This window comes from Hyposmocoma kahamanoa, unplaced genomic scaffold (genome assembly GCF_003589595.1).
Source record: "Hyposmocoma kahamanoa isolate Upper Pololo Valley unplaced genomic scaffold, ASM358959v1 92, whole genome shotgun sequence".
Classification (NCBI taxonomy): domain Eukaryota; kingdom Metazoa; phylum Arthropoda; class Insecta; order Lepidoptera; family Cosmopterigidae; genus Hyposmocoma; species Hyposmocoma kahamanoa.
This window is the reverse complement of record NW_020654748.1, coordinates 14,279,933-14,307,930: the sequence shown is the minus strand read 5'-3', so window position 1 is coordinate 14,307,930 and position 27,998 is coordinate 14,279,933. Positions and strand designations below refer to the sequence as shown.

At 36.2% G+C, this 27,998-nt stretch overlaps 2 protein-coding genes across 2 annotated transcripts; both read left to right on the top strand.

Annotated features, from left to right (window-relative positions):
• The first annotated feature begins 126 nt into the window (after positions 1 to 126).
• LOC113236733 (lambda-crystallin-like) lies at positions 127 to 10,530 on the top strand. Its single transcript, XM_026472896.1, has 6 exons — positions 127 to 176; positions 698 to 885; positions 2,512 to 2,702; positions 7,816 to 7,994; positions 8,587 to 8,748; positions 10,198 to 10,530. Exons 1-6 carry the CDS (start codon positions 127 to 129, stop codon positions 10,394 to 10,396), a joined length of 969 nt encoding a protein of 322 aa, XP_026328681.1. The 3' UTR covers positions 10,397 to 10,530.
• Positions 10,531 to 11,471: 941 nt separating this feature from the next.
• On the top strand, positions 11,472 to 27,115 carry LOC113236801 (serine/threonine-protein kinase stk11). The gene is made up of 6 exons (XM_026472991.1): positions 11,472 to 12,055; positions 16,210 to 16,395; positions 17,453 to 17,589; positions 18,330 to 18,518; positions 22,487 to 22,647; positions 25,423 to 27,115. Exons 1-6 carry the CDS (start codon positions 11,522 to 11,524, stop codon positions 25,542 to 25,544), a joined length of 1,329 nt encoding a protein of 442 aa, XP_026328776.1. The 5' UTR covers positions 11,472 to 11,521; the 3' UTR covers positions 25,545 to 27,115.
• Positions 27,116 to 27,998: the final 883 nt, after the last annotated feature.

Below are 27,998 nucleotides of genomic sequence, written 5' to 3'. Positions count from 1 at the left end.
GAGCAGTGGGAGGGGTTTTCGTATAGTTTTTATTTGCTCACGGGACAAAGTTTTATCAGTGCTAGGAGAGACGACTTGTAAAATACGTTTTTTCTGGAGGCGAATACGGTGCAAATTCACACAATTATGGAGCCAGCACTACCTTTTAAGGCGGAAAAAGTTTGCGTCGTTGGAAGGTAACTATGTATCTAGCTAGACTTATTATTCATGAAAACAAGCAAATTTATCCTGCTGACTGGGTTTAGGTGAAAGTTACCTATGTCAACTTTTTTCGTTATTCTCCAATTTTGTATCTATTTATTTATTTATAAGTGCTTCACCTGCGTCTATAGTTGTCGAGTTCTTAGATTTTCGCTATTGTTACACATAGGAGATGAAAGTATTTTTTAAACAAACATATATAGATTTAGATCCGGAAAAAATTGCTTCATTTATTTAGTTGTCATTTGGTTTTAAATTAAAGTTAAATTATTTTGGGTATAAGGTGGACTACCTAGATAAACTAATAGTTATCATTACCTACGAAATAAAATTTCAACGATGGTTACGTAGTATGCCTAAACGTTTCTGTAACTAAACATAATTGAAATAGTCTAAAGTGGCCAATTGGACTCCTTGACCGATCCTAGGAAACTTTTTCACCCAGTTACCGATTTGTTGTCTACCTCTTCTTTTATCCACTTGGTTGCCTTTAAAGTGACGAGATTGGTCGATCATGGGCCATGCTGTTCGCATCAGTGGGGTACTCAGTGATGATCTACGACGTAGTTCCACAGCACGTGAAGGATACCCTCGTTGCCATTAAGCAGCAGTTGAAGTTATTGGAGAGAGATGGCGCCCTTCGAGGAGATTTGACGGCTAAACAACAAATCCAATGCATTAAAGGTAAGCATTAGAGATTTTATAAATGTCGCCACGGAACTGCATATGCACAAAAATTGTGTGTTTACACAACAATTTGTGGCTGTATTTGTGATTTTATATTTGTGATTTTTATGCGAATGGCATACCATTATATTATTCAATTCCGAGCTCTTGCTAATGTATGTCGCTATACTAACACTTTATGAGACTTGTAGGTTGAGAAGAACTTACGATTTTTCCTATGTTAGTATAATATCCTCGTAAGCCCCAGCAAATTACAAAGGGAAAAGCGTTAAACGCCCAATTACATTTTAATGTAATTACATGCTTCAGGTTAAGCATGAATGTGGAGACATTCATGTCTTGTTTGAAAAACGCAGCCGCGATTTTTTAAAGTAATTTTCTAGATACCCAATGGTCATATAAAATATACATATAGTGCTAAATTTAGATGCTATATTTTCATTATAATATACACTGCGCGTTTACGTGACTATAGAAATAATATTCTCTGGGTCTAAATCACTTCACATATTATGTACATCAAAATGTACATGGGGCGGTAGGAGACTATTGGACTTCACGGAATGAAGGGAAAACACGCCTTAAAGCTAATCGCGGAATGAAATAAAAGCCTTATTGTATGCTTATCTAATAGGGAGCGCTTAGGTCAACCAATATTCTTTAAACCGTCGATTTAAGCTATTTTACAATAGGGTTATTATCCTCTTGATCAAAGCGGTAATAATTAACTCTATCAAAAATTCGTATAACGATTACATTTATTATCTAGCCCCACGAATGCTAGTGAATACGCCAGCAATTATATCGGCAATTGTTGAATATTAAGACTAAGTAAGTAGTTTTCCGTGAGGTCCTTAAAAATGGATTATTAAAACTAATTTAGTTGGTGTTTATTGACAAGGATTACTTTGCTGGCATATCTTTAGAAGAAATCTTGGGTAGCTCGCACCATTGGTGTAATAAGACTACATCTGCCTAAATTGTGCTTAAATAGGAGAGTAATTATTCCAAGGGTACTTATTCTTAACCAGCCACCAGACCGCATAATCCCGTTACTTATAAAGGTCAGATATAAATAAAATAGGCCGTAGTAGATATGTCTACCTATACGACACACCCGCAGCTCAAGGTTTATTGAAAGGCTCTTCATGGTTTAATGAGAAACTCGATAAAAAATTATTCAGATCCAAAACGTATCCAAATATATATAATTACAAAATAATTTGTACTCATGTCATGTGTTAAGTTGCTTTATTAAGGTTATTATAGCGATTATACCATTTACCAATTTCTTATTAACTTTTAACACTAACTAACATTAACTGCCTCCGTGTCCGAACAGTTACCATGCCGTACTGCCACGCAGAGGTCCCAGGTTCGATTCCCAGGCCGGGAGAAATGTTTGTATGGCCTACATTTATTTCTCTCGTGAGTTTGGGTATAATTTGTGGTTGTCTATGTGTGTGTCCATGGCACCTGCGACACAGGGTTTCCCTAGTGCGGGGCTATGTTGAGTGTGTGCAAAAAAAAATTTTTCTATATTTAAGTACTAATATAACCTAAAATCATAGCAAAATAAAAAAATATTTTCGAGTTTAATAATAAATGAATTTCCCGTTTAAGGTTCTTCAGATCTTGCTAGAGCAGTAAATGAAGCCGTCTTTATTCAAGAGTGTGCATCTGAAGATCTTGATGTGAAGAAGAAAGTATTTCGTGACTTGGACCAGGTGGTGACGGACAACACTATTTTGTCTAGTTCCACCGGCAGTATTTGCCCTTCTAAGTTCTCTGACGGCCTTAAACATAATCCGCAGGTAAAAAATACTGAAATATAGTTATTAACTGCCTCGGTGGCCGAACGGTTACCATGTTGGTCGGTCACGTGGAGGTCCCGGGTTCGATTGCCGGGTCGAGAGAAATATTCATATTTGTATGGCCTACATTCATTTCCATCGTGAGTTTGGGTGTAATTTCTAGTTGTCTATCAACTGTGAACTGGCAACCTGTACTACGGTGAAGAAAAAACTTGTTTGCATCATTTATATAGCATCTGGTTTATTAAATAAAAATACGTACTTAGTTCTTAAATATTTTTATCACACATGTTATTAAAAAACAATGGAATTTCTTGCAACGCTGCGGAGTATGAAATAGTATAAAATTGTATTAAAAAGTGAAATCTTAGAAAATTGTAGAAAAAAGATAGTACCGGTTGTCAGTTCACAATCGTTATGTGTAGTATATAGTTCAGTTAGATACAGGGTTTCCGTAGTGTGGACTATAAAGAAAAATAATATTTTATATATTTATTCAAATACAGTGTATTTACCTTAGAGCAGGGGTTCCCCAACTTATTTTGTCTACTGCCCACATTGAGAATAAATTATTTTTTAGCGCCCCCATTTTTCCACTTACAAAAACCACTATAACTTCAAATTAAATTAATTATTGTGAGCTATATTAGCGGAAATTAGACATTCATTCTAAACGAGACTAATATTAAACTATAACCTGCAAGAGTTAACTTGAGACCTGAGCGCTTTAGGTAGTATACAACGGCGCTCAGGTCTCAAGTTAACTTTTACGGGCTACACCTGCCAATGAGAATGATTATTGAAACGCAAGTTTATAGTATTCAGACAGAGTATCTTTTATTCAAAATAAAACAAACATAATCGATTCTAATATAAAAACCAATGTGAAGGATGAATATGATGCTGTTTAATAAGTTTGTTGATATCAGGTTCCAATTTACTCAGGAACAGCCGCAAGTCACCACGTTCGGTAACATGCAAACGATTTCTTTTGTTAGTAAGCAGGGTTGTCACAGCACTAAAACCACGTTCACACAAATATGACGATGGGTATGCTATCAAGAATCGTTGAACGATTGACCACAATCCGGTGTACAATTGCGGGATCGGTTTTTGTAGCCAAAATTTCTTGGTAGCCATTTTTGAACTTGATTTTTATTCTCGGTCGTTGCCAATTCTATAAGTTCTTCTTCCAGCTGAGGTGATATTGCTGTGTTGACATTTGAAAACGGATCCAACACACAGTCTGGTATTTCCAAGTTCAAAATGTCCTGTTCTCGTTCGGTGAAGTCAATGTGGAGGTTTTCCAAATGTTGGCAGTAGGCAAACAAGCCGTCGTTACTGCAGGATACTGATAAATTCGGAAAATTGTGAAACTCACGTCTGCCCATATTCTTTTTCTTGGTAGATCAATGGTATAAGCAGTACTGTTTATTTATTACGCGCGAAACCTCAAACGAAAATAAAATAAATATCACGTTGTTTATATAGCAGCACGCACCGACAGGAATAAGACAAACATGCATAAACTCATTTATCTCATTCAACCCTCAGTCGCACTCAACAAGTAAAAACAAGTATTCTATGAACCAGCCGATTGATACACGAATGCACAAATCGGGTTATTTAACAAAAACTTGTTAAAACATGATTGCCCGCAGTCTATTATCTACGAAAATTACCTATCTAGGAATACTAACAACCATTAAAAAGCGAAACTGTGTCTGTTGCCTTTTTATTTGTGACATGATTTTTATTTTATTTATTCAATAAAACAGGACAGATATATAAACTACACGGAGAGAAATATCGAACCGAGTCAGTTTGAGCAATCTCTTAATTAATATTAGTTGATGTTCACAAGTTGTAGTCGAGAGTCGAGAGCTCAGTCGGTGTCTAAGGGTCGTATTCTAGAACTCTACTCAATGCTCAGTGCAATCCTAACTTGAGCATTGAGTAGAGTTCTAGAATACGACCCTAAAAGTCTTCCTAGACGAAATTACAAATCTCCCCCTAAGCCTCTGTACAACGAACCTATTCTTTTTCTGGGTCTCTTACCTTTAAGCTTGCAGCACCTACAAGTGGCGTTATCGCCCACTTTGGGAAAGGCTGCCTTAGAGGATGGAAAAAAATAGTCTAAGGTATTTACAAATATGCTTACATACTTCATTATATACATACATGGGTACTGAACATTTTTAGCGAAATAGACTTATTCACATATCTGGAATCCGCGTAATTGACGTTTTTAAATGAAAAATCAAGAATGTTATCCAACTTTATGTTCTTCCGTAAGAAGCAATGTCGAAGACATTTTGTAATGGAATCCAAGAAAGAAATTACTCTCAGTCTTGGCTGTATGGAGCCTTTTGTAAGTGCCTTTACCTATTCTAATTGAAAATTTAGTACCAAAAAAAAACTTGTAGTGCCTTTATCTCCTAAAGTTACCAAAGTGTAATTTACTAATTTGTGGTGTAATTGCGTTAGTTATGACCAGGAGGGCATGGTAGGTAGCTGATGGTAAGCTTGTCTGTCTGTGTCCATAACAGTTGCAATGCCACTCAGAGGTTTAAATCGCAAAGATCTGAGGGGCACAGCCACTGCGTCCGATACCCTGAGACATAAGTTGACAAGTCCTATGTGCCTGTAATTTCACCAGCACCCTTACCCTTCAAAACCGGAACGCATTAATGCTGACATTACTGCTTGGCGGCAGAAAGAGTACTGCTGCTATTGAAATTGTGTCATTACCATTCTGATTTGAAAATGAATACCTAATAAACACAAAGTAAATGGTCAATACCCATTTAGCGTGCAGTTCTATTGATATTATATATATATATATACATATACACATACAGGCCGCAAATTCGGGATGGCGACGCGTACAGCGGAGCCACTGAATATACATTGACCACTGAACATACTGATTTGTATTGAGGTGTCTTGGTAATAGCATTTACAGTGTATATTGAGACGGCATTGTAGTAAGGCCGCGTTCCCACTATGTCGTCATGTTTTGTTCTCGTTGGACGACTGTCGTGTCTAGCCTGTTCCCATATCACGACTATCTGTCGTGGACGATTTTTTATCGTTAAACAACTGTCGTGACTAGCTGTTCCCACTAGATCGTGACGACAATTTAACGTTTCACGACAGCCTCCTTGCCCATCTCTGGCTACGACCCAACGCTACTGCAAAGCGAGCAGAGGACGCGGGGTACGAGAGGGGAGGGCAGGGAGCAGAATACGTGCGGACAGCGATAAATAAAACGTGACGACAATAGGAGCTGCGACAATCTGTCGTCACGTTTTTATCGTGACGTTTTTATATCGTCTGACGACTGTCGTTCTAGCTGTTCCCACTGTGACGACAGTTTGTCGTTATAACGATAAAAAATTGTGAACGACAGTTAATCGTGTCGTGCTATATGTGAACAACCTCATTTAACTATATTCAAGTCACGACACTGTAAACTGCACGACAATCAGTTGTCACGACATAATGGGAACGCGCCCTAAGAGTGCACGCCAGTTAATTTATCGTATTTAAATCTGTTTTCGATAAAGCGTTTAAATATTACAATGTTTTAGCATTTTGACGAGCATATACAAGTGGTGCTATAAGTAAGCCTTTTATTCAGTGTGTCAGGATTTGCCAGGGACAGAGATGCGTTTATAATAATAATAATAATAATAATTCATTTATTTGTGAAAACACAGGTTAGATATGCAAGTAGACATGTACAAAATGAGTAGGTATAGTTTCACTGTGTCCAGCCAAACATTTGGCATACAAACATATTGAAAGTACCTACATATATTTGGTATATGAATATTATAATACAAACACAATTACCGGTATTGACAATATAAAAATTAGTATAATAGTTTATTATAGTTATAAATATGGATTGGGAAGATATTGACGAATATTTAGAAGAAAATACTTTTTTAGATAAGCCTGCTTAATGAAAGTACCAACTGCACGAACCATATACTAAATCTATGGCACGAACTGACTTAGGTATTTTGTAACGATGATTTGTAATTCACGACACTGCACCTGTTTGCACTACTCTTTTCGACCGATAGGTACTATTCCAGAATCACATTCACAAATTTAACATAGAAGCAAATGGTTATTAGAAGACTAGAATTACTATTAGTGCATTAAGTATAACCAAAAAATTTAAACCACATTAACTATTTAATCTGTAAAAAGTATTTGATCTCAATATTTTGCAACTTTTTTTATGATATCAAGTAACAATTAATCAACACAGAACTGGCAATGATGTCGGCTCAGAGAAGTAGTATGCGTTAGTGTAATTAGATTTATAGTAATTATGTAAAAAAATTGTAATACATGTAGGTTAAGGGAAGCTAACTAAAGTGCTAAAATCTTATTGTAAAGATTATAAATTTAGAATAGTAGGCAAAACAATTCCAAACACAAAAAATCTTTTCTATAGAAATATGATAGAAATAAACAGTTTAAATTTTTTTTTTTTTTTAACGACGAATGATGACGAAGAAGGACGAACATGGCGTGCGTCTGGTGTTAAGCGATACGCCTGTTCATTGCAGCTGCAGTGCCACTCAGAGCTTTAGATCGTAAAGATCTGAGAGACACTGCGACTGCGTCACCCTGAGAGATAAGTTGATAAGTCCAATGTGACTGTAATTCTTACCCTTCAAACTCGAAACACAGTAAAGCTCAATTTACACCATAAATTTTTTTAATCTATTATAATGCCGTTACAAACTGATATTAAAAAGAACAGTTATTATCACAAAAGTCTGAAAGATATAGTAGAAGTTGTTATTCTGTGTTTAAACAAAATAAAACAATTCGTGTTTCGTCGGGTCGTGTAGTGTATTGGGTAATACACTAAACGCCCCGCTCTAGCGAAAACTAGTTGTGTGCACCTGCACAGGATAGCCCAGAAAAAAGGCACAACTGTCGTATAAAGTACGTACAGTTATGCCTTTTTTCCTTACGAGGGCAGTATTAACCCTTCCTCTGCTCTAATTATATTGTGATTATCGATATTAATCAACTCCGAATGTGTGTTGTTTATCAACACACAAAATAAGTTTCAATTTTGCAGGTGATCGTGTCTCACTCAATAAATCCATTCTACTACATACCTCTGGTAGAAATCGTTCCAGGACCTCGGACCAAGGCAGAAGTAATTGATAAGACACTCAAAATGATGTTGGAAATCGGCCAGGAACCCATCTGTTTGTCCCGAGAAATTGATGGTTTTGTTCTGAATCGTATTCAGTGAGTTGTTATTAAAAACGTCACGTTTGCAAATTTAAATGTAGAGACTCAAATGCTTTACTGGTATTGACAATTTTAGAAGAGGTTTGTTGATTTTTTTTGTTTAAATACAAATAGGTGCATTTTTACATGACATTTGTAAAACTTGTTGCCAGAAATGTATAGAGTCTTGTCCATTTTAACCCTGCAAAGGCACAAATCTGCAAATTCACAGTTAAGAAAATCCCATTTCTGACAGTTTCCGGGTACCGCCCTTACCACCTCTAGAAGTATTGGTGTACTTCGAGTTAATTACGAACGTAGTTCAGTTTCGCGGTCATTTGGAATGTAAAGCCAAACTGGCTTCAAAACACTTCGGAGTCAAGCTGTATTTCACATCGGGTCACCGAATTTTATTATACAAAGCTTTCAAAGACTGCCAACCCATAAACAGCTTCTCTGATGTTGCATATTATGTCCATGGGTGATGATGACCACCGCCCCATCAAGTGGCTCATCTGCCTCCTAATTTACTTTTAAAAAACCAAAAACCGTATATGTCCACATAAATTGATTAAATTTATTAGTTGTATTTGATTTTTTCCCCTAAAGGTACGGTAATCCTCGGTGCAGCATGGCGAATGGTAGTTGACAAAATTATAGACGTAGAAGACGTCGACAAGGTTATTTCAGCAGGCCTTGGCATGCGATATGCTTTCCTCGGAGCACTGGAAACGGCGCATCTGAATGATGAAGGTATAAAGAGCTACATTGAACGGTAAGATGCGAAAGCCACAGGAATAATAATATTTCCTATTAAATATTTTATTATTAATACAAGGTGGCGCAAAAATAATGTCATGATGAGAATTGACTATCATTTCGTTACAAATGAAAAAAATAGCTCTATTTTCACGAAAAGTTTATTTGAAGCTGCAAAATTGATGACATTAAATGAAAAAAATTATATCGGTCAAATGACCTCTCGAGTTGATGCACCTTTGTGCTCGTTTTACGGTATTTTTATTTGTTCCTCGTAAAACATTTGGCTCCAAATCGGCGTTTTCTTCCTTATTTGATGATGATTTGAAGACGCACAAAGTTTGAGGTTTGTTGTGGTAAACGTGATATTTCAAAAAGCCCCACAGGAAGAAGTTAAAAACCCCAAAACGGGAGGTCACTCGGCCCGGAAATTGGATTTTCAAAATGTTTGTCGTTGCCCGAGCTGTGTGAGCGGTTGCTCCGTCCTGCTGTAACCAACAATGCTTGAGACCCAATACAGCAACTTGCGGAAAAAACTCGCCTAATATCTACCTGTAACGTCAGTTACGGTTACGGTGGTTCTATCGGCGTCGTCAAAAAAATGAAGGCCAATCACTTTTTCACTGCAAATGCCACATCAAACAGTTATTTTGAGGGCATGCAACGGCTCTTCTTGCATTTCATATGGGTTCTCTGCGCCCGAGAATCGCAAATTTTGTTTGTTAAAGTAACCACTTAAGTGGAAATGGGCTTCGTCGCTCATAATGATTTTGGATACGAAATTATCCTTTTCTTGCACCAAGTTTAACAAATGTGTATCAACTCGGGAGGAGGTCATTTGACCGATATAATTTTTTTAACTTAGGTATCAATGGTAATGTTATCAATTTCACATCTTGAAGTAAACTTTCCGTGAAAACAGAGCTCATTTTTTAATTTCTAACAAAATGGAAGCCAATTCAAATTAAGTATGACATTACTTTTGCGCCACCTGGTATACGATTATCAGTTTCTTTGTCTTTTTATACATTTGTAAATATATACAACATCAATATGTATGAATACGACATCAAATGAAGAGGGTTATTAATTCTAGAGTACAAAACGTCAATAATGCTGTAGCGTAGTATAGTAGTATTTTCCAGTGCGAAGCCATTTCCGACGTCATCTGTAACCTAACTATATCTATTTTTTGATAATCGCAAATATAAATACTTAATAAATATTTAATAATAATAAAATAAATAATCGACGTTTGCTTTGGTAAAAAACGAGAGACAGTTTGCTTTACATCTTGCGACGGAATAAATGCCGATCATCATTCGTCGGCAAAAAAGAGTAAGTATTGTAATTTAAGTAAAGCTTTCCACGCCTCATTCCCGTATAGTCTAATTTACAATGCAATTTAACAATATCACAACCTTAAAAAAAGTCTATTTACCTATTCACGTACTCAAATTTTCAGATACGGCGAAACAGTGTACCGCGTAAGCCAGTCCATGGGCAAAGGTCAAAGAACAATTACAATCTCTAGCGTGAACTCCATTTGTAATCAGCTGAATCGCATGGTGCCCCTCGACCGGTTGCAGGAGCGCCGTGACTGGCGAGACACCTGCCTCATGCGCCTTTATAAACTTAAGAAGGAAATATCTAACAACAAGTAACTTGTTGTAGAGATGGTAAAGCTCAGAAGTTCTTGTTGTTCACTGCAAATTAGACGAACAGAAGTAATTTTTAGTTACGTAATTTTTTTGTAATCGACTAATAAAATGTTTTCGATACTACGATATAGATACATGTATTTATTTATGTTTTTTTATTTCATCCACAATATATGAAGTTCAAATGTTATTTACAGAATTTCCAACAATTTTCTACTTAAGAGCACTTCAAACTCCGTATTTTAAAAAACCCTAGGGAAAACTTACAGAGTGAAAAGTTACAGATTTCGTTTCGAACATTGTTTTGAGAAATAATTTAACTTTTCGCGCGATTACAAAGACAGATAAGTCCAAATTCGGATACACTGCGTAATGAAAACGCACAACAAGATTTTATGCATGTATGGAATGAAGTTTAATTACAGATTTTTAAAAGGTTGCTGTTTGACACAAGGTGCTAAGGAAACAACACCATTACATCACTAGTTGTATGTACTATGTACAACATCTGTCAGATTCGCTCTGGGCCTTTTGGAGGGAAAAGTATCGTTTTTATTTTGACTTTCAATTATTTTGTGAAATCTAGTTTAAAGTGGAACAGGATAGTGCTATTGTGCGTTAATCGAAGATTAAAACGCGAAATTATAGGAATCTCGAACTAAAATACCAGTATCGGCCCGTTCTAAGGAATCCCGAGACAATCCAAGCACGCCTCGCACCGCCTCAAATTGCCTATTCTCTTTGTGGCGGCCATATTTACATAAACATAATTAAACGAAGACATGGCTCAAAAAACTTATATCCAAGCCAAAATTATTAATAAAAAAAACAAAATCTGTCAAATTAAAAGCGATTTTCTAGTTTCTTTTTAATCTGTCATCCATTGTCTGTTTTGTGGTGCGCGATGTTGCATTGCTTGGTTTTATAATTTATTTACATACGTCTTGCAAATAAAAGGAGAATAATTTTGTATAATTATTTAGTCTGTATGTGGATGGTGCGAAATTCGGATAATGTATGATATAAAAACTAATAAATTAACGTAGTAGGACTTGATAAAAATCTTATGACAAAAGGCCTTGCAGTATACTCACGGACAGTTTTCCAAATGTGTTATTTCGACAGATAATGGATCCGAGAATGTGTAGAAAAATCAGCAGTAGTGAAAGTCTTCCAGATGCAGATACTGTGGAGTTCGAAGTATCAAACATCATTGCACCATTGGAGAGCGACGAGAACCTGCTGATGGACGGAAGTCCAGAACCGCACTCGGTCACCTGGTTGGATGATGACCAAATCGAGGATCTCGACCAGACTATTCCCTTCTTTCAGAGGGTTGATAGTGCCGATATCATATACAAGAGCAAGAAAAAAAAATGCAAAATGATAGGAAAATATGTAATGGGAGATGTATTAGGCGAAGGTTCATATGGTAAAGTTAAAGAAATGCTTGACTCGTTAACCCTATGTAGGCGTGCGGTCAAAATTCTTAAAAAGAGGAAACTGAGAAGAATACCAAATGGTGAACAAAATGTGCAGAGAGAGATACAATTACTGCGAATACTTAGACATAAAAATGTGATAGAACTAGTCGACGTTATGTATAATGATGAGAAACAAAAAATGTATCTAGTTATGGAATTTTGTGTTGGAGTACTTCAGGTGAGTGTCTAACATTCCCAGCACGCAAGTTTTATGTTGTTTTTTTATGTACATTTGAAATCTATTTGATGTAGACAATCTTTGCAGCTGATTTGAATAGACTACAGGCCCATCCTGATATTTGAATTTGTATCTTAGGACCTATTTATTAGTTATTGTTTTTGTTGGCGTTGCTTCATTTCGGGCATATGTAGCCCCTCATCACTACGACCATCAGGTGATCTATTGTGATCACCACTAATTACGGAAGGACTTTCCTGGCTCCCACAGATGCCAGAATGTTTTCTGGTTGTGGGATGTGCCTTCCCAGTATGGAGCTTCATACACCCATCAGGAAGTAACATTGGATGAGAAGATGAGCAGGAGTTTCATCCACCTCATGGCAGAATCTACACTGTCTATTCACTCTCTGCCCAATATTTCACATGTACTTGTTCGAGCCCCAGTGTCCTGTTAAGACTAGTGAGCATTCTGATGCCATTCCTGTCCAAGGACAGAGCTTCTCTACAGTGGTTGGCACTGTAGGCAGGGCTCAGGGCTTTTGAATGCTCAAGACACTTCTTATTGGTTACTTATGCTACTATTGAGCTAACACTGCATTAAGTAGGTCTATGTGTGTTTATTTTATTTTGGGATTTCAGAATAAAACAGTAGGTCTTTCATTCCCAGGATGCATTTGTAGAAATTTCCAGGAATTGGGAATTTGTAGTTTGTTTTTAGAGTGTTACCAAGAAAGAAAATTGCTTTACAATCTTATTAAAGTTGTATTATGACACCAGTATTAATTTTGTCAATATTATATTTACATAAAAGTCTTGGATGTTTAAAAAGCCACTTACGCACATATCACACCAGCCATTTTAGCTAGTTTTAGAAAAACTTATTAGTTTTATTTCATATGTTTTTTATTTCTTTTTTCAGTTTCCCAAAATGTTACTTTTGATGTTTCTATTGAAAATCAGGTTTTAGGTGTTAAAATAACCACTGACATTAAGTAACATAGACATGTTGAATAAATGCTATTGTATTTCACTCGCAAGCATCACTGCTACCTTGGCACCACTCATAGAACTGCTTTGAATGTGTCAACTTTAAATTTAGGCAAAAAATTTAATAAGCCGTGCTTTCTGACTCTGTTTTCCCGAGATCAAGATTGAAAGTTTTTTGGACAATTCCTATGAATGAAAACCTGGCTCTGAAACTATGGAATTTGCATTTCTCTTGTAGTATAATGTTTTGATTTGAGTATTACTTTGGTCAATATATCCAGCTAAGCATTACAACATGCACCATTTGAAATAATGGCACATATCAATTGCTTGGAGTATACTAAATGGAAGATCAAGGAATTATGGCGCAGGACATGTAAAAAATTAGCAACCACTGCATAATCCCGACTTTACCAGCTTCCAAAAATATAAAACTGTGGTTAATGTTGGTTGAAGTACAGTATTTTATAGAAATACTGCACAACACACTGAACTGGAACAAGCACCTAGACAACAACAGCGCCATAGTATAGTAGTTAAGCAATGCCGCCCCATTTGTTTGAGCTTTGGAGAGGTTTGTGTCTTGATCTTGTGTACAGATTCACAGGGTCTAAAACAATTGCATTTGCTATTTCCTGAAAATCACAATATTAAGATTTCAAAACAACTTATTAACTGCTATACAATACCTCAAGTTCAGAATACAGTATGGAAGTTACAACAGAAGCTGTAAGAGTCACTACTTTGAATAGTGTTAATATTAAACTCTGAGCTCATCTATGAGTGTCATGGGTCATGAATGGAATTACATCACTATGTAACAGTGGAGCAAAAAACATACTAGGTCACGTGACAAAAATGCAGCGAATTAAGTAGTCTAAAGAGGACTTGAATGGAAAGTTTTTCATTTCTTTTTTATTTTATTATTTTTAGAAAAAAGTATACATAAATGTTGTAAGGCACTGTTAAACCCTATTTGGGTTTGTCTTGATGCCGTATTATAGTCAATGTGTCCTTTCTCTGCCAGTGGATTACAATACAAAAAGTTTCAAAACTAAATGCCTACTATATTTGGACAATCCTTACGGTTTATGGGTAGTTCCGGGAAGTAGTCCCTACAGTCGTCGCCGCTTATTCCGATAGTTTTTAAATCGTAACATTAGTTTTTCGACGGCTAACTTATGCCTTAAAGGGTGGAGGAAACAATGTGGCTAAGCCATCTACAACGCGAACCGCCTCAGCGCACCTAGGTCACTCCTTGAAGTGTTCAGCAACATCAAGAAGATGCTGAAATTCCTGTAGGCATGCACCAAGTCACGTAAAAAGACGCTAACTTGTCGAGTTGCGGAAATCAGTTTATTCTGCACTACCATGGCAATATGCATGTAATTTAATGTTTGATGCCAATCTGTTGCAATAGTAAAGCAGTTTTTCTGATCAGTAGAGTATCATAGTACTTATTACTCAAAATGGAATGCCAAATTGTTACACTATATACTCCCAGTTAGTATTACACATCTTTACACTTCTTTTGTGTCAACACTGTACAAGTACAGTCAGACTATTAACCTACATAAGTTTATATTTGTATAAAAACAAGTTTGTTGTTCACATTTTTCCCTCTTTTGCATAATGAAATATACTATGTTTTTACTCATATTAGTTCATATGTTATATCAAGGCCAAGAGTGTATTCATCGTGCTAACACCAGTGTCTATTTTTGGTCTATAATAATAATATACAGAGGAAATGTTTGTTTCTCATTTTATGTTTCACGGAACCTAAGAATCTTATTAAACTGCCTCCGTGGCCGAACGGTTACCATGCCTGCTGACTGCCACGCAGAGGTCCTGGGTTCGATTCACGGGCCAGGGGAAATATTTGTATGGCCCACATTTATTTCTCTCGTGAGTTTGGGTGTAATTTGTAGTTGTCTATGTGTGTGTCCATGGCATCCGCGACACAGGGTTTCCCTAGTGCGGGGCTATGTTGAGTGTGTGCGTTGTTATTATTAATATAGTATAAAATATCTATCACTGTTGAATAGGTTTTAAACTTGTTTTAAGCGTGAGATGTGTATATTTCACCGTAAAATGAATAGATATTTTGCAATTGTTACTAAAAAATATTTAGCTTTAAAAAGTTTAAAAAATTGATAGTTAGAAATACAAATCTCTTGGAACTTTATAATTCTTTGAGTAAAGTTTCGTTCATTAATTGTGGTCATAATTGAAAAATAATTTGAACACAATTTATTTAATGTATATTTTATTCTTTTATTTTATACTAAGCACCTAGTGTTTCTTTGTCGTATATAGTAGTACATGGTCTTTAAGGCAGGTAGTAGGTGCCCATCACATGTCCCTCCCATATTTCTTTACGGTCAACAACTGAAAAGGGTGACGTCATTTAAATATCTAGGGCACATAGTAACCGACGATCTGCGTGATGACGGATATCGAGAGGGAGCGCAGAGCATTGGCCATGAGATCGAACATGATAGCGCGCAGGTTCAGCAGATGTACAGCTCAAGTAAAAATAACATTATTTAAAGCGTACTGTACATCGTTGTATTCTTGCAGTCTATGGAGCAGGTTCGCACAACGATCTCACGATGCTTTGCGGGTCCAATACAACGACGCATTTATGGTGCTTTTACGTCTTCCACGACGCTGTAGCGCTTCCGGAATGTTCGCGGTCGCAAATGTCGACGGATTCGGCGCGACGTTGCGCAAGCGCTGCAGCGCGTCGATGCGCAGGATGCGCGCCGGCCGTCACAGACTCCTGTCTGTTGTAGCTGACAGGTGGGACAGTGGCCTATTAAGGCACTAGTCTTCTCTCCATTTAAGTTTAGGTACTAACATAGTTATTATTTAAAGTTCGTTTTGTAATACTAACACCCTATGGATCAACGTTGTCCGAAATAAATGCGCATTTTATTTATTTTATTTATAGTATATCTAGTCTATTTTTAAAAGAGTTCAGAGATGAAGTAGTTATCAAGGACACATATGCGGTAAATGTTTATTTAGTAAACTCAGTGAAAGTACAAAAAATTTTCTGTAATAATTTATACTAAGTCATCCAGGAAGTGATTACTCCTCATTGAGTGAAGTCTGCCAATTTTACTTCATTCTAACATCAAAACATACTTTCCATCTCAGGATATGTTAGAAGCAAGTCCAGGGAAAAAGTTCCCGCAGCGGCAAGCTCACGACTACTTCATTCAACTGCTGGACGGGTTGGAATATCTGCATGGTCAAGGCGTGGTGCATAAGGATATTAAGCCTGGGAACCTTCTACTTACACTAGATCAAACACTTAAAATAACTGACTTTGGAGTTGCTGAGGTGAGAAGTCTTTTAAGAAATTATTTAATAATAATTTTCACCCACAGAAGCGTGCCGGTAATTCACAGTATATACCTAATAATTTCGGCTTCAGCTTTCTAACTCAATTAAATCTGATTCCCATAACACTCAGATTAGTAAAAATTTTGAATTTTGTTAGTTACATTGGTTCAACCCTAGAAATTCTCATGCTAGTATCCAGAATTATTAACCACCGAGCTGCCAAGGTTGCGAATTAAGCTTGATGTAGATAGGTATTTATAAGATTTAATCACATACCACTTATGTAACTGATGCTTGTCACATCCAAATCAATAAAAAAACTCAACTTATTCTTGTATTCAGTTGAGCTATCTGATTGACATGCTCATTAAATCTGAATATCTTGATGTTGTTGATAAGGTACTAGCTTTCTTGTGGCATACTCATTAGGAAAGTCGTAAGTTGAACCAATTAACTATAACAATTATAAAAATAAAAATCTGTTTATGTCAGAATCGCTTCAATGAATATTTTTTTTATGATACTAAGTGACGGGACGAACTAGTCGTGAGCCGGGAGGTAAGCGACACGCCTGTTCATAATAGTTGCAGTGCTAGTCAGAGCTTTAAATCGCAAAGATCTGAAGGAGTACTGCCACTGCACCCGTCACCCTAAGACAAAGTCCCATGTGCCCAATTTCACCATATTAATATACAATGTTTTGGGGCACGCACTGTACAAACTTTAAGGGGGTGTTCAGTATTGGATATTATGTGGAAAACACTAGCACATGTGGGGTCAAAACTCAACTCCCTAGGAATGGCAGCCATTTTGATTTTTTATACTTAGTTTTCTAGATCAATGTTCTCCTTAAAGTTTGTACAATGCGTGCCCTAACACATTGTATAATACGAGGAATATTGTTTGTTTCATCCACATTTAACATATTTCTTTATAGTGCGTTGCTTCAGTGAGTGTAACGCCGTCTGTCCCTCTTGCGCGAAAGTTTCTTTTCTGTCTTTACTAGATACTTTTTAAACATATGTATAATTAAAGTACATATCTTTATTTCCAGGCATTAGACATGTTTTCTCCTGAAGACACATGCTATACAGGACAGGGATCCCCAGCATTTCAACCTCCAGAAATAGCAAATGGTGCTGAACAGTTCTCCGGAACCAAAGTTGACATTTGGAGCAGTGGAGTCACATTGTATGTACACATTTGTTTTGTACAGATAACAAGAACAATTCCAACTTAAGCCAGGGTAAACGAGGCTTTAGCTTGCACTTATAAATAATTTCTATTATTTACAAAAGATTAGACACTGATATGTATTTTCCCGCTTAATTTTTTATATATTGTGGAAATGTAACCTTTGTAGTATTGCGTCGTGTTTTTAAATGTTGTCTTATATGATGTCTAAGTTGGTGACTAATAGTATGACTTGTGAGTGATTTTATTAAGTACTTAGACTTATACATATATAGATATAGAACAAAAGGTAATTTTGGATGGTGATGCAATTGTTCTAAATCCGCCTTGTGTTCGTATTTAAATCAGCTCGGGTCAATCGTTTAATTAACTTTTCAAGGTGATTTATTGACAACTTTATTTCTAAGTTTGTCCAATGTTTTGTATGTACATCTGTAAATTTGCCGTGACCCAATTATTTATTGCATGTTATCATTTAACAAAACTTGATAATACATATATTTTATAATATACTTTATTTTTAAGTAACGCATGTTTGATATACTATGTAACCGATTTGTTGCCTAAATCACATGTGTTATTAAATTTTGCTTTCGCTGCCGTCCGATCATCTGTCTTGGTCAATTTAACACTATCTATTGTACCAATCTAAACTGCTAATGATGCAATTATTTATTTATTGAAGTCAATTTGTAATGAGTCATTTGAATTTTAAATAATCATGAATTACTGTCCAGGTACAACATGACCACGGGGCGGTATCCATTCGAGGGCGACAACGTGTACAGGCTACTGGAAGCAATAGGACGAGGCGAGCCGGCGCCGCCGCCTACCACATTGGGGCCAACTCTCGGGGCGCTGTTATCAAACATGCTTAAACGCGACCCCGAGTTGCGGCCCAACGTACAGGAGATCAGACGACATGCGTGAGTACTTTGCTTTAGTCCCAAACACCATCACATCAGTCGACATATCCCTATGGACAAAAAGAAACAGGAATATGTTCATTATTTTCGGTTTTTAAGTAAATACACTTTTGGAATACGTTTGGTGCAAGAATGAACAGCTCGCCATAAAATACCTTCACTTGCTGATTGATATACTTCGCCATGGCCTAGCACCGCGACACCAACAATCCAAATTGTACATTTTATTAATGACTATATCTTTAAAATGACCTCATCAGCATAAGGAGTAAATCGCAAAACGACCACATTATGTAGAAAGACTATAACTTACAATGACTTGGTAGCGAAAGGATTAGATATCGAAATGACCGTATCGTTAAGTAGATGACATGGTAAAACAACAATGTTTGTGTTGCATTCTCGCCAACTTTTCTAATTAATGTAAATACTTAGTAAATTATAACAATACTAGTACATAATCGTAATTCAAAAATAGGTAAATAAGCGATTGAGAAAGATTACGTGTCACTCGGTGAAGCGGATGGCGGGTTCACTGCTCTCGCGCGGTGCATACGATTTAGGGACAATTTTGTAAAACTTACTAGATACTAGACACTATTTACTAGATACATAAAGTAAAGTAATTTATAAGAATAATTGCTTCAACATGTGTTTAATTATTTTCAATAAATTACCAAATGAAATTAAATTGTTACGACGACATACTTTTAAATTGCAATTGACAAAATGGATTTGACACATTGCTTCTATAGTAATAAAGAATGCTTGGAATTTACAAATTCATTACATTAATTTGAATGTTTAGAGACTAAACATGAAATCCCATTCATATTTGCACATCTGCTTGCAGGTTGAATACAATGTACCTAATTTTACTTAAGACCTATGTAATTACTGTATTCTGGCAAATAAACGTATTCTATTCTATTCATTTCAATCATATTCTATTCTACAGTTTGCCAGAACAAATCCCATTCATATTTGCACATCTGCTTGCAGGTTGAATACAATGTACCTAATTTTAATTAAGACCTATGTAATTACTGTATTCTGGCAAATAAACGTATTCTATTCTATTTATTAATTTCAATCATATTGTATTCTACAATTTGCCAGAATATTGAACAGAATATTTTTTAAATATTTTTAGATGATTTAGCATTATTACTATTATTAATTTCTTAAATATGGCGAGAGTGCAAATCAACACACTGTCTAAACAAGTAGATCTAGACGTATGAATTTCGCACATAGACACTGTTCTACATTTCACATTATTGTGTGGAGTGTACAGTATGATTATTGTATTGTTGTTTCTTATGCAACTGCCATTATAGTTCTCTGTCTCTTATCTTGATTAACTATAAAACCTTTTCTTTATTATGCAAATGCAAAAGTCAGTACATTCTGCAAAAATCTTTTTAACTACTATTGTTATACTCCTGTTAATGGAAGTGAATTGGAAAGTGACTAACTGATCTTGGCTTACAATGTAATCTCACTAAGGTTTTTCAGCGATAACGCACGTTTGACGACGCGCCTTCAAGGACGCTTTATTGGACTGTAAATTTGTACATACTTAAACTAAGTAATGGTCAATGCCGACAGTAATATTGCTTATGCTGTAGAATATTCCAATCAAATCCTCTCGACAAAGAGACAATGAAAAAAAAACTCATATTCGGCACTTGTGGACAAATAGAAAGCAACGGGAACAATTAAAATTATTTTCGCGATATTTACGTGTTGATGGGTAGTAGTAGAGCTCATTGTGAAAGAGTTCGTCCAGGGAAGTACTGCTGCCTTACCTATTTCTGTCGCCAAGCAGTAATGTGAGCATTACTACGTTCCGGGTTTCTTGGGTAAGGGTGCTGGTGAAATTACAGGCACGGTCTCAGGGTGACAGTGATAGTGCCCCTCAGATCTTTGAGATTTAAAGCTCTGAGTGGCACTGCAACTACTAAAGACAGGCGTGTCTCTTTCCACCAGGCGCACAACTTGTCACTTGGTATCATAATAATAATAATAAAGTACTATCATCCTTTAAATGACGTCAATGTCACTCACATAGTAAGCCTTAAGTGATTAAATTGCATAATAGAAGGAAACCAGTATCTATTATATCTGTTTACGTACTTCATACAAATGATAGTTTTGTTGTCATGTATATAGTTCCTCTATCGTGTGATTAATTTACTTGCGTGTTTTTCCGCGGTAAACTCAGTGTAATTATTTCATTTTTATACTGTATTTCTAAATAGACATAAAATATAGAATTCCTCAAGAGTTTTTGCTTTGTATATTGTTTCTGATGAAAAAAGTGAAAAAAGTTTCGTTACAAATTTAAATCTCTACTTTTCTGTTTCATTTAATATTTAATTTATTAAAAAGGTGTATATTTTTATTTAAATATAACATTAATTTATCTATAAGATTTTAAGGATTGCCATACACGTTCCGGACTCTTTACAGGTATCTTGGTTACGGCTAAATGCAATGGGGCCTTTAAAGAGTGCGAAACTGGGGCCTCTCGAAACACAAAGTCCGTAGTTACGGCCGCTTTCCCACTACGGAAACTACTCTCAAAGTTCGTCAACGAAAAGACGGGCCCGTTCGAAACTGTCAAATCACCTTGTCATATATTCTAGCTCCGATCGAAACTCAAGTCTGTAGGTCATCCGTAGTAGAAAATGGCCGTAAATATGGATGTCGTGCTTCGACAGTAGGGTGATTTGTTCGAAAAAACAAATATAGGCACGCGTATTTTGAACCGAAAAAAAAATAGTTTCATTTTCAATTACCATAATTTGCTTAATTTCATTGTTAATTAACAATCAATCACTTAAATAATTAATAGATTCGGGCGTTACTTTGCGGAAGTCCATGTTAATAATAATGAAAGTAAATTTATTTGGTAACGTGAACCTAGTAGAGGTTAAATCGTGCAAAATAGTTGCATTTGTCTTTTTTTTTATTAATATTAGTTAACATTGCGTACGTTGCTCTGATCCCAAAGTAAGCAACTAAAGTACTTGTGTTATGGAAACGTTCGTTTTTCTACATTGACCCGACTGGGGATCGGACCCCGGATCTCAGAGATAGGCGACACCATGAAAACCGGTATGTAAGTCACTTGACCTCGGGAGTCGTCAAACTTGGGTTGAATTTTTTTCCATATCAATCTATACTTTTTCAAATTGTTTCGGGTCGGGGTGTTCTGAGTGGTGCTTTCGTCTGGTGCTAGCAGGACAATTCCCTACCTTGCACCCAGACAATTGGTGAGATTGACTGTAGCATTTATTAGAATAATATAATAATTATTATTTTATTTTGATTAACAGTTACTCATGTAATATGTTAGTAAACCACTTAAGACTAATACTAGTACGGTATAATATTATACACAATAGATACTGCTGGATACATGCAATACTCAACAATGCCTCGTGTACGGACGGTCGAGCTTATTCGCTATCGACAGGATAGGGTTGGGGCTGGCCCGCACCCGGCGCACCAGTTACGTGCTTCGCTTGCGCATGGTCGCCTAAAAGCAATCGACTCTTGCTTTTACACAACCCGTTACAGAAGCAGGGCAGCCATTATATATACAAAATTAATAAATTAGTTTTGTTTATATTTTATTTTTTATATTATCTTGCGTCTGGTGGTAAGCGACACCACTCAGAGATTTAAATCGCAAAGATCTTATTATTTTATTTTATTATATTATTTATATTATTTTATATTATGTGTCCGTCACCCTGAGACATAAGGTGACAAATCCCGTGTGCCTATAATTTCACCAGCACCCTTCACCTTCTAAACCGGAACGCAGTAATGCTCACATTACTGCTTGGCGGCAGAAATAGGTAAGGTGGCAGTACTTCTGTGGACGAACTCTTTTACAAGGAGCTCTAATGGTACTAAAATATTTTCTTTAATTTATTTAATTTATATTGGTCTAGATGGGTGCAAGCCACGCCTGCGCTGGAGCCGAATGAGAAGTTAGTGATGGTGCGATCGCGACGTTCGGATGAATTCCACAACTCCACCGTCATCCCTTACCTCGTAGAACGGCATTACGGGTCGACACACGAGTACTTCACCGAAAGAGATCTTAGAAATGGTAAATACAACTTTTTTTCATTCAGGGACATAAATAAGAAAAGTCGCTGAATTACGCGCGTATTTTATCCGTGTCATTTTAAAATACGAGTACATCGTTGTATCGGTTGTTGAAATGTATTTCTTGATGACAAAAACATGGCACTTATCAAATCTTAAAAAATCATATGCAAATAATTAATAATTAATTACATATAACTAGTGTTTTATAATCTCAGTTTAAAGCATGTTAATTATTGTCGGTGTTTAACTCTGTTACAGCTTACTGTGGGGTCATAATGTGAATAATACAAAAAGAAATGTAGTCTAACTTTCCATCTAAATTTTTACAATGCATATTATGTAGTACAACTTTGCAGAGGATGGCGAGACGCCCGTTGCCGGACGTGTACGCGCTCGCATTTGCTCCTTGAGTTAGGTTCGTTGCATGCGATGCGTGTCGAATATATAAGTATTTTGCTATCTAACAATGAGAAGCATAAATTTAAAAAAAAATTCGCAATCTATACATTTCTAAAATGTACATCTGAAATTTCATAATGTGACTATACCCGTATTAAAACACAAACAATTTACATAAGCAACATAAGTTCATTTGTAATAGTCCGATCAGCTTGTACGGCAGATACTGGAGGGGAAATGTCGCGTCCAGCCTCCATGGATGACCAGATTGCTAGGCCACAAAGATTGACTTACTGGACCGACTTTATTTTAGACAAAAGGCGACGACCGAGTTCCTTTTGGTCTAAAGACGACGACCGACGTTTCTTTTGGTCTAAAGACGACGACCGACCTTTCTTTTGACAAAGGACGATGAGGACAGTCCTGACTAAACCTTCGACGCAAGAAGACGACTTCTCCTGACTGAATTGTACAGACGGACCGTACACAGCTGATTGTGTCTCGTATTGGAAGAAAAATTTATCTTGCGAATTGGATATAATATGTTCTTTTGGGAAAGTTGTTTTAGTACTATGAGTAGAGTTACTCTGTATGTATTTCAAACGTACTTTTTTAACATCCTGAAATTGAATAAATGAGTGGTTTTCCAATGAATATCTTCAAACCGATATTGTAGGGAACGGGAAAGTGGAGGGCTTGGCAACATCTGTTGATAATGCATATCTTACTTTCTATGGTTTACTAACTTGCCAAAAGGACAAAACGAAGTTCGTCGTATTTCAAAACATTCAACGGACACTTCCTCAAGTCCGTTGTTTTAATTTATGCGAAATAAATGAAAGTAAAAAAAACATTTATTCCGTAGGTAAAATAACTTGAAAATGTAATTTTTTAAGCTACTGCTCATTCAATGTGCTGACTTCCGTGAGAAGAATGAGAAATAAACTCTAGGTGTTGCTCATTTCAAGTAAATTTAAACACTTTGATTATTCAATTCAATTTGATTTGTGTATAGAGAATATAGAGCCATACATCTTTATCTAACACGTAGTCTTTAAATTTTTAACATGGCTTTTCAATTAAAATATTTTTGATATAAGTTTTTTATAATTAGAAAATGATAATCTTTATATATGCTCCTGAATCTTATTGCAAAAACGCAGTACCCCATGAAATAATCGTTTACATTAGTTAATCGAAATCGTGGTACCATGACTTTGGACTTAGTTCTAAAGTGAATATTATGGATCTCTTTTTTCTTTATGAAGTTATGTATATTATTTTTTTAATAGAACACATGATCTTGTTGTATCTTTTCGATTCCGTTCTGTCACATTTCTTTGAACAGAAATGTGTAGTTCATGTGGTCGAGAATGTATTAATATAATCATCTTGGAAATGATGTTCAAAGAAACTTGTTATTAGAAAGTGGGATACCGGTACGGTGAACAGTATTTGAGCCATACTGTACTCATAAAATAAATGATTATTGTGGGACGCTTACTAATCCTTGACTAACTTTTAATATAATAAAGTTTAACTATGAATGAGTGAGTGAGTGAGATCGCGGGTGCAAATGTTTGATGTAGAATTAGCATTTTGTTTTCTATTGGAAACCGGTGTAAAAACTGCATATAATTTCTGCTACATCCCTTTACGATAAAAGCTAATTAACTGATCTAACCCATACCTCACTTGTATTATCCAAGTTGATATTTTAACATTAAATTGTCAATGACAAATTTGGAGTTACTGATAACATCTATTATCATTCTAAGGCCCGAAGTTATTCAGACCCATATAATATTATTCCTAATCATGTAAACGCCAATACATTAAATGTGTAAATATCGTATTCGAATTTGGAGCTATATATTTTATTATGACCATAGGGTATGTATGTACGTTATGTTTTTCATACAAAACCGAAGGCATACTTGCTTGGGCCTAAAGCATGTAATTATAATTCATTTGTTTTGATGTACATTGGGCGTTCAGCGCTTCTCCTATTGTAGTTTGCTGGGTCTTAGGAGGTTATAATAATATTACACTTAACTGTATCTCGTGTTTACACTGCAATAAGTGGTTGTCAATTTTCTTAATTTTTATTTTATTGAATAATGATGTTTTTATTTTACTCTCCCATGATATGCATATATTTTTTGTCAAACTGGTGACTAGTTTGGTGTTATTATTGATACAAGCACAAAGAAAAATTCCTTCCGTCCGGTTGGATAGAGATACCGATCTTCCAATTGAGCTACGTTACGAAATTATCTATGTGCTCGTTGCTGATCTTTATTTTTGGATTTAAACGGCCTTTTTTGGTGTATCACCACCTGTCAGAGACCTATGAAAATTTTCTGAATTTCAGAATTAGGTGATGGAGGATCTCGAACACTATCGACGGCGGAGTTGTCCGATGCCGAGTCGACGCGGCGCAAACGCCGGTGGCACTCGTCGTGCGGGCGCTTGCCGTCGTGCCGGCTCACGTGATGTCGCCTCGTCTCGCTTCTGTCATTCATCATCCCTCGCTACTCGAATCCGCACTGCGACATTTTAAACTATAAACTTGTCGAATAGCTCTCATTAAATGGTTAAGGTTGTGTAGGACCCATTGAAAAACATGTTGTTCGACTGGGAGAGACCGTTTCAAGTCAAACGAACGACTATATTATCCGCTGACTCTTAGATCTCTTTTCATTCTTATGGTTAAGAAATATTCATTGCTCACTTGCACCAACTTACTGTTATAGACATTCGTATGTAAAGTAGGGTAGGCCGTTACGCTAAGAAATTCGCAAATAAGAACTTGTGATCTATGCTCGTCTCCCAATATATTCGATAATGTAACAAGTTTATGGAACTAATTCCTTGAGCAAAAAAAAGTTAGCATGTAACTATTTACGAAGTCTATGTATCTGAACAAAACCCTGAAAGTGTCGCAGTGCTTACTAAACTTAATTAGCAATTTGTTTTATCTCCTGTCATTGTTAATTACGCTATTAATGCTTTGGTGTTGCCGTCGTTTATATCGGTTTGTTTTCTTCTGTAGTTGCTACCAATGTGTTGTAAATGGCAAATATGGGGTTATTTTAAGACAACTTTTTATTGAGTAGTTTATTTTGCTGCCAATTGAACAAAGGTTAAAGTCGAAATAAGCTGGAGTATAATGGATAAAACATTGTTTAGTATATAATTATATTATCGACTAGTGGTAGTGAGTTAGTTTTACGATAAACTACACTTCTACACTTCAACTGTGTAATTAAAAATAGCCCCATATTACTCGGTCTTTAGTTAACTTAAGAGTCTTAGCTGTTTAGGTTACGGTTTATCTCTTTGTAAATGTTGTTTGACGATAAACTTCCTAGTGAACAAAATTTTCGAATGGAATAATTGATTATTTGTTGTTGTATGTGTAACACAGACATGACAATATATAACAAAGTTGCAATTCAAAAGTGTGATTATTAGACATAATAATAAAGTATTTAGGTGGTTCAGCTGCAGTGGTACGTTTGTCAATATTTTGCTATTATCATGCAACGCTAATTCCAGCCTTCAAATGATCCATTGTACAATGTTTAGACCAAAATTAAAAAAATATATCTAACTTACACTATAATATTACTTAGAGTCGCCTCAAATTGCCTCAAATATTGGAAGTGAAGCGGCGCCTGGCGGCGCAGCTTGCTGCATCTTTTTTTTCGTTTTTGGTTTGCCTTATCGTTTAGAAGATAAAGTTTATGTGGCATAAGTCGTTGTAATGCATCGTAGCGTCGGAGACCGGCTGTGGCAATGTGAGGCAACTCTGTACTTGAGAACTGATCAAGAAGATTCTCTATGCGCTGATTACATTGATTTCGAGTTTTTGTTGATTTTTTCGAAACTATTTCTAGCACTCACAACATTGATTTAAGTCAATAGTTGATTAATTGCGTAAGGGCCTTTAAATTAGACGCTTATAGAAGCGCTGCAGCCGCGTCATTATTAATTTTCATACAATATTTTTTTTATGATACCAAGTGACGGGACGTACAAGCCGTGGGCGTGGTGGTACGCCACACGCCTGTCCATTACAGTTGCAGTGCCACTCAGGATTTTAAATCACAAAGATCTGAGGAGCACCGCCACTGCGTCCGGCACCCTGAAACGTAAGTTGACAAGTCCCATGTGCCTGTAATTTCATCAGCTCCCTTACCTTTCAAAACCGGAACACAGTAATGCTGACAGTACTGCATGGCGGCAGAAACAGGTAAATTGGCAGTACTTCCCGGGACGAACTCTTTCACAAGGAGCTCTACTGCTACTAAATAATATTTTGAAGCACAGTTGAGGCGTCACTGTCATGACACGCGCGCGCCACTTCTGCAGTCACAATTAATGAAGTTAGAATTACTGAAGCGCTACAGACGCGCGGCTGCAGCTCTACAGCGTCTAATTTAAAAGTGCCTTTAGTACTAAAACCCCTTAAAGGGTCACAATTCCCTTTTCAGCCTTTACCGCTATATTTTTCCATGGGATTCTAGTCGTTCTGTACTTTAAATTTTAAAAAAAAATAAAGACTACTTATATATAGTTCATTTACGTTTTGTCGTAGAGGTACATAATGTTTACAATGGATAGGATAAAACCTTTATAATTGTTTTCTACATTTCCTGGGTTCAAACACGGTTCTGTATTATTTTGTGATAGCTACATGGTTTCGCATATCAAAAGATGTATAACTAAATGACCGTTTTTTAGGTTAATTAGTTATGAGTAAAGACAGAAAGATCTCAAATTTCCATTAGTGAAATTGCGCACTGATGATGTGAAATGGGCTTCAAGTTTCACATGTTGATATCGCAGAAATATAATATGTACTGTTGTTTGTGTACAGATGAGAAGATTTAAAGGACTGCTTAACACATAAACGGAACTTTTATAACTGTTTTCGCAATTTTT

Coding starts and splice junctions, on each gene's coding strand:
- LOC113236733 (XM_026472896.1), top strand. CDS start 127: ATGGAGCCAGCACTACCTTTTAAGGCGGAAAAAGTTTGCGTCGTTGGA. Junction 886..2,511: donor ACAAATCCAATGCATTAAAG/GTAAGCATTAGA, acceptor TTCCCGTTTAAG/GTTCTTCAGATCTTGCTAGA. Junction 7,995..8,586: donor GTTCTGAATCGTATTCAGTG/AGTTGTTATTAA, acceptor CCCTAAAGGTAC/GGTAATCCTCGGTGCAGCAT.
- LOC113236801 (XM_026472991.1), top strand. CDS start 11,522: ATGGATCCGAGAATGTGTAGAAAAATCAGCAGTAGTGAAAGTCTTCCA. Junction 12,056..16,209: donor TTTGTGTTGGAGTACTTCAG/GTGAGTGTCTAA, acceptor TTTCCATCTCAG/GATATGTTAGAAGCAAGTCC. Junction 18,519..22,486: donor CAGGAGATCAGACGACATGC/GTGAGTACTTTG, acceptor ATATTGGTCTAG/ATGGGTGCAAGCCACGCCTG.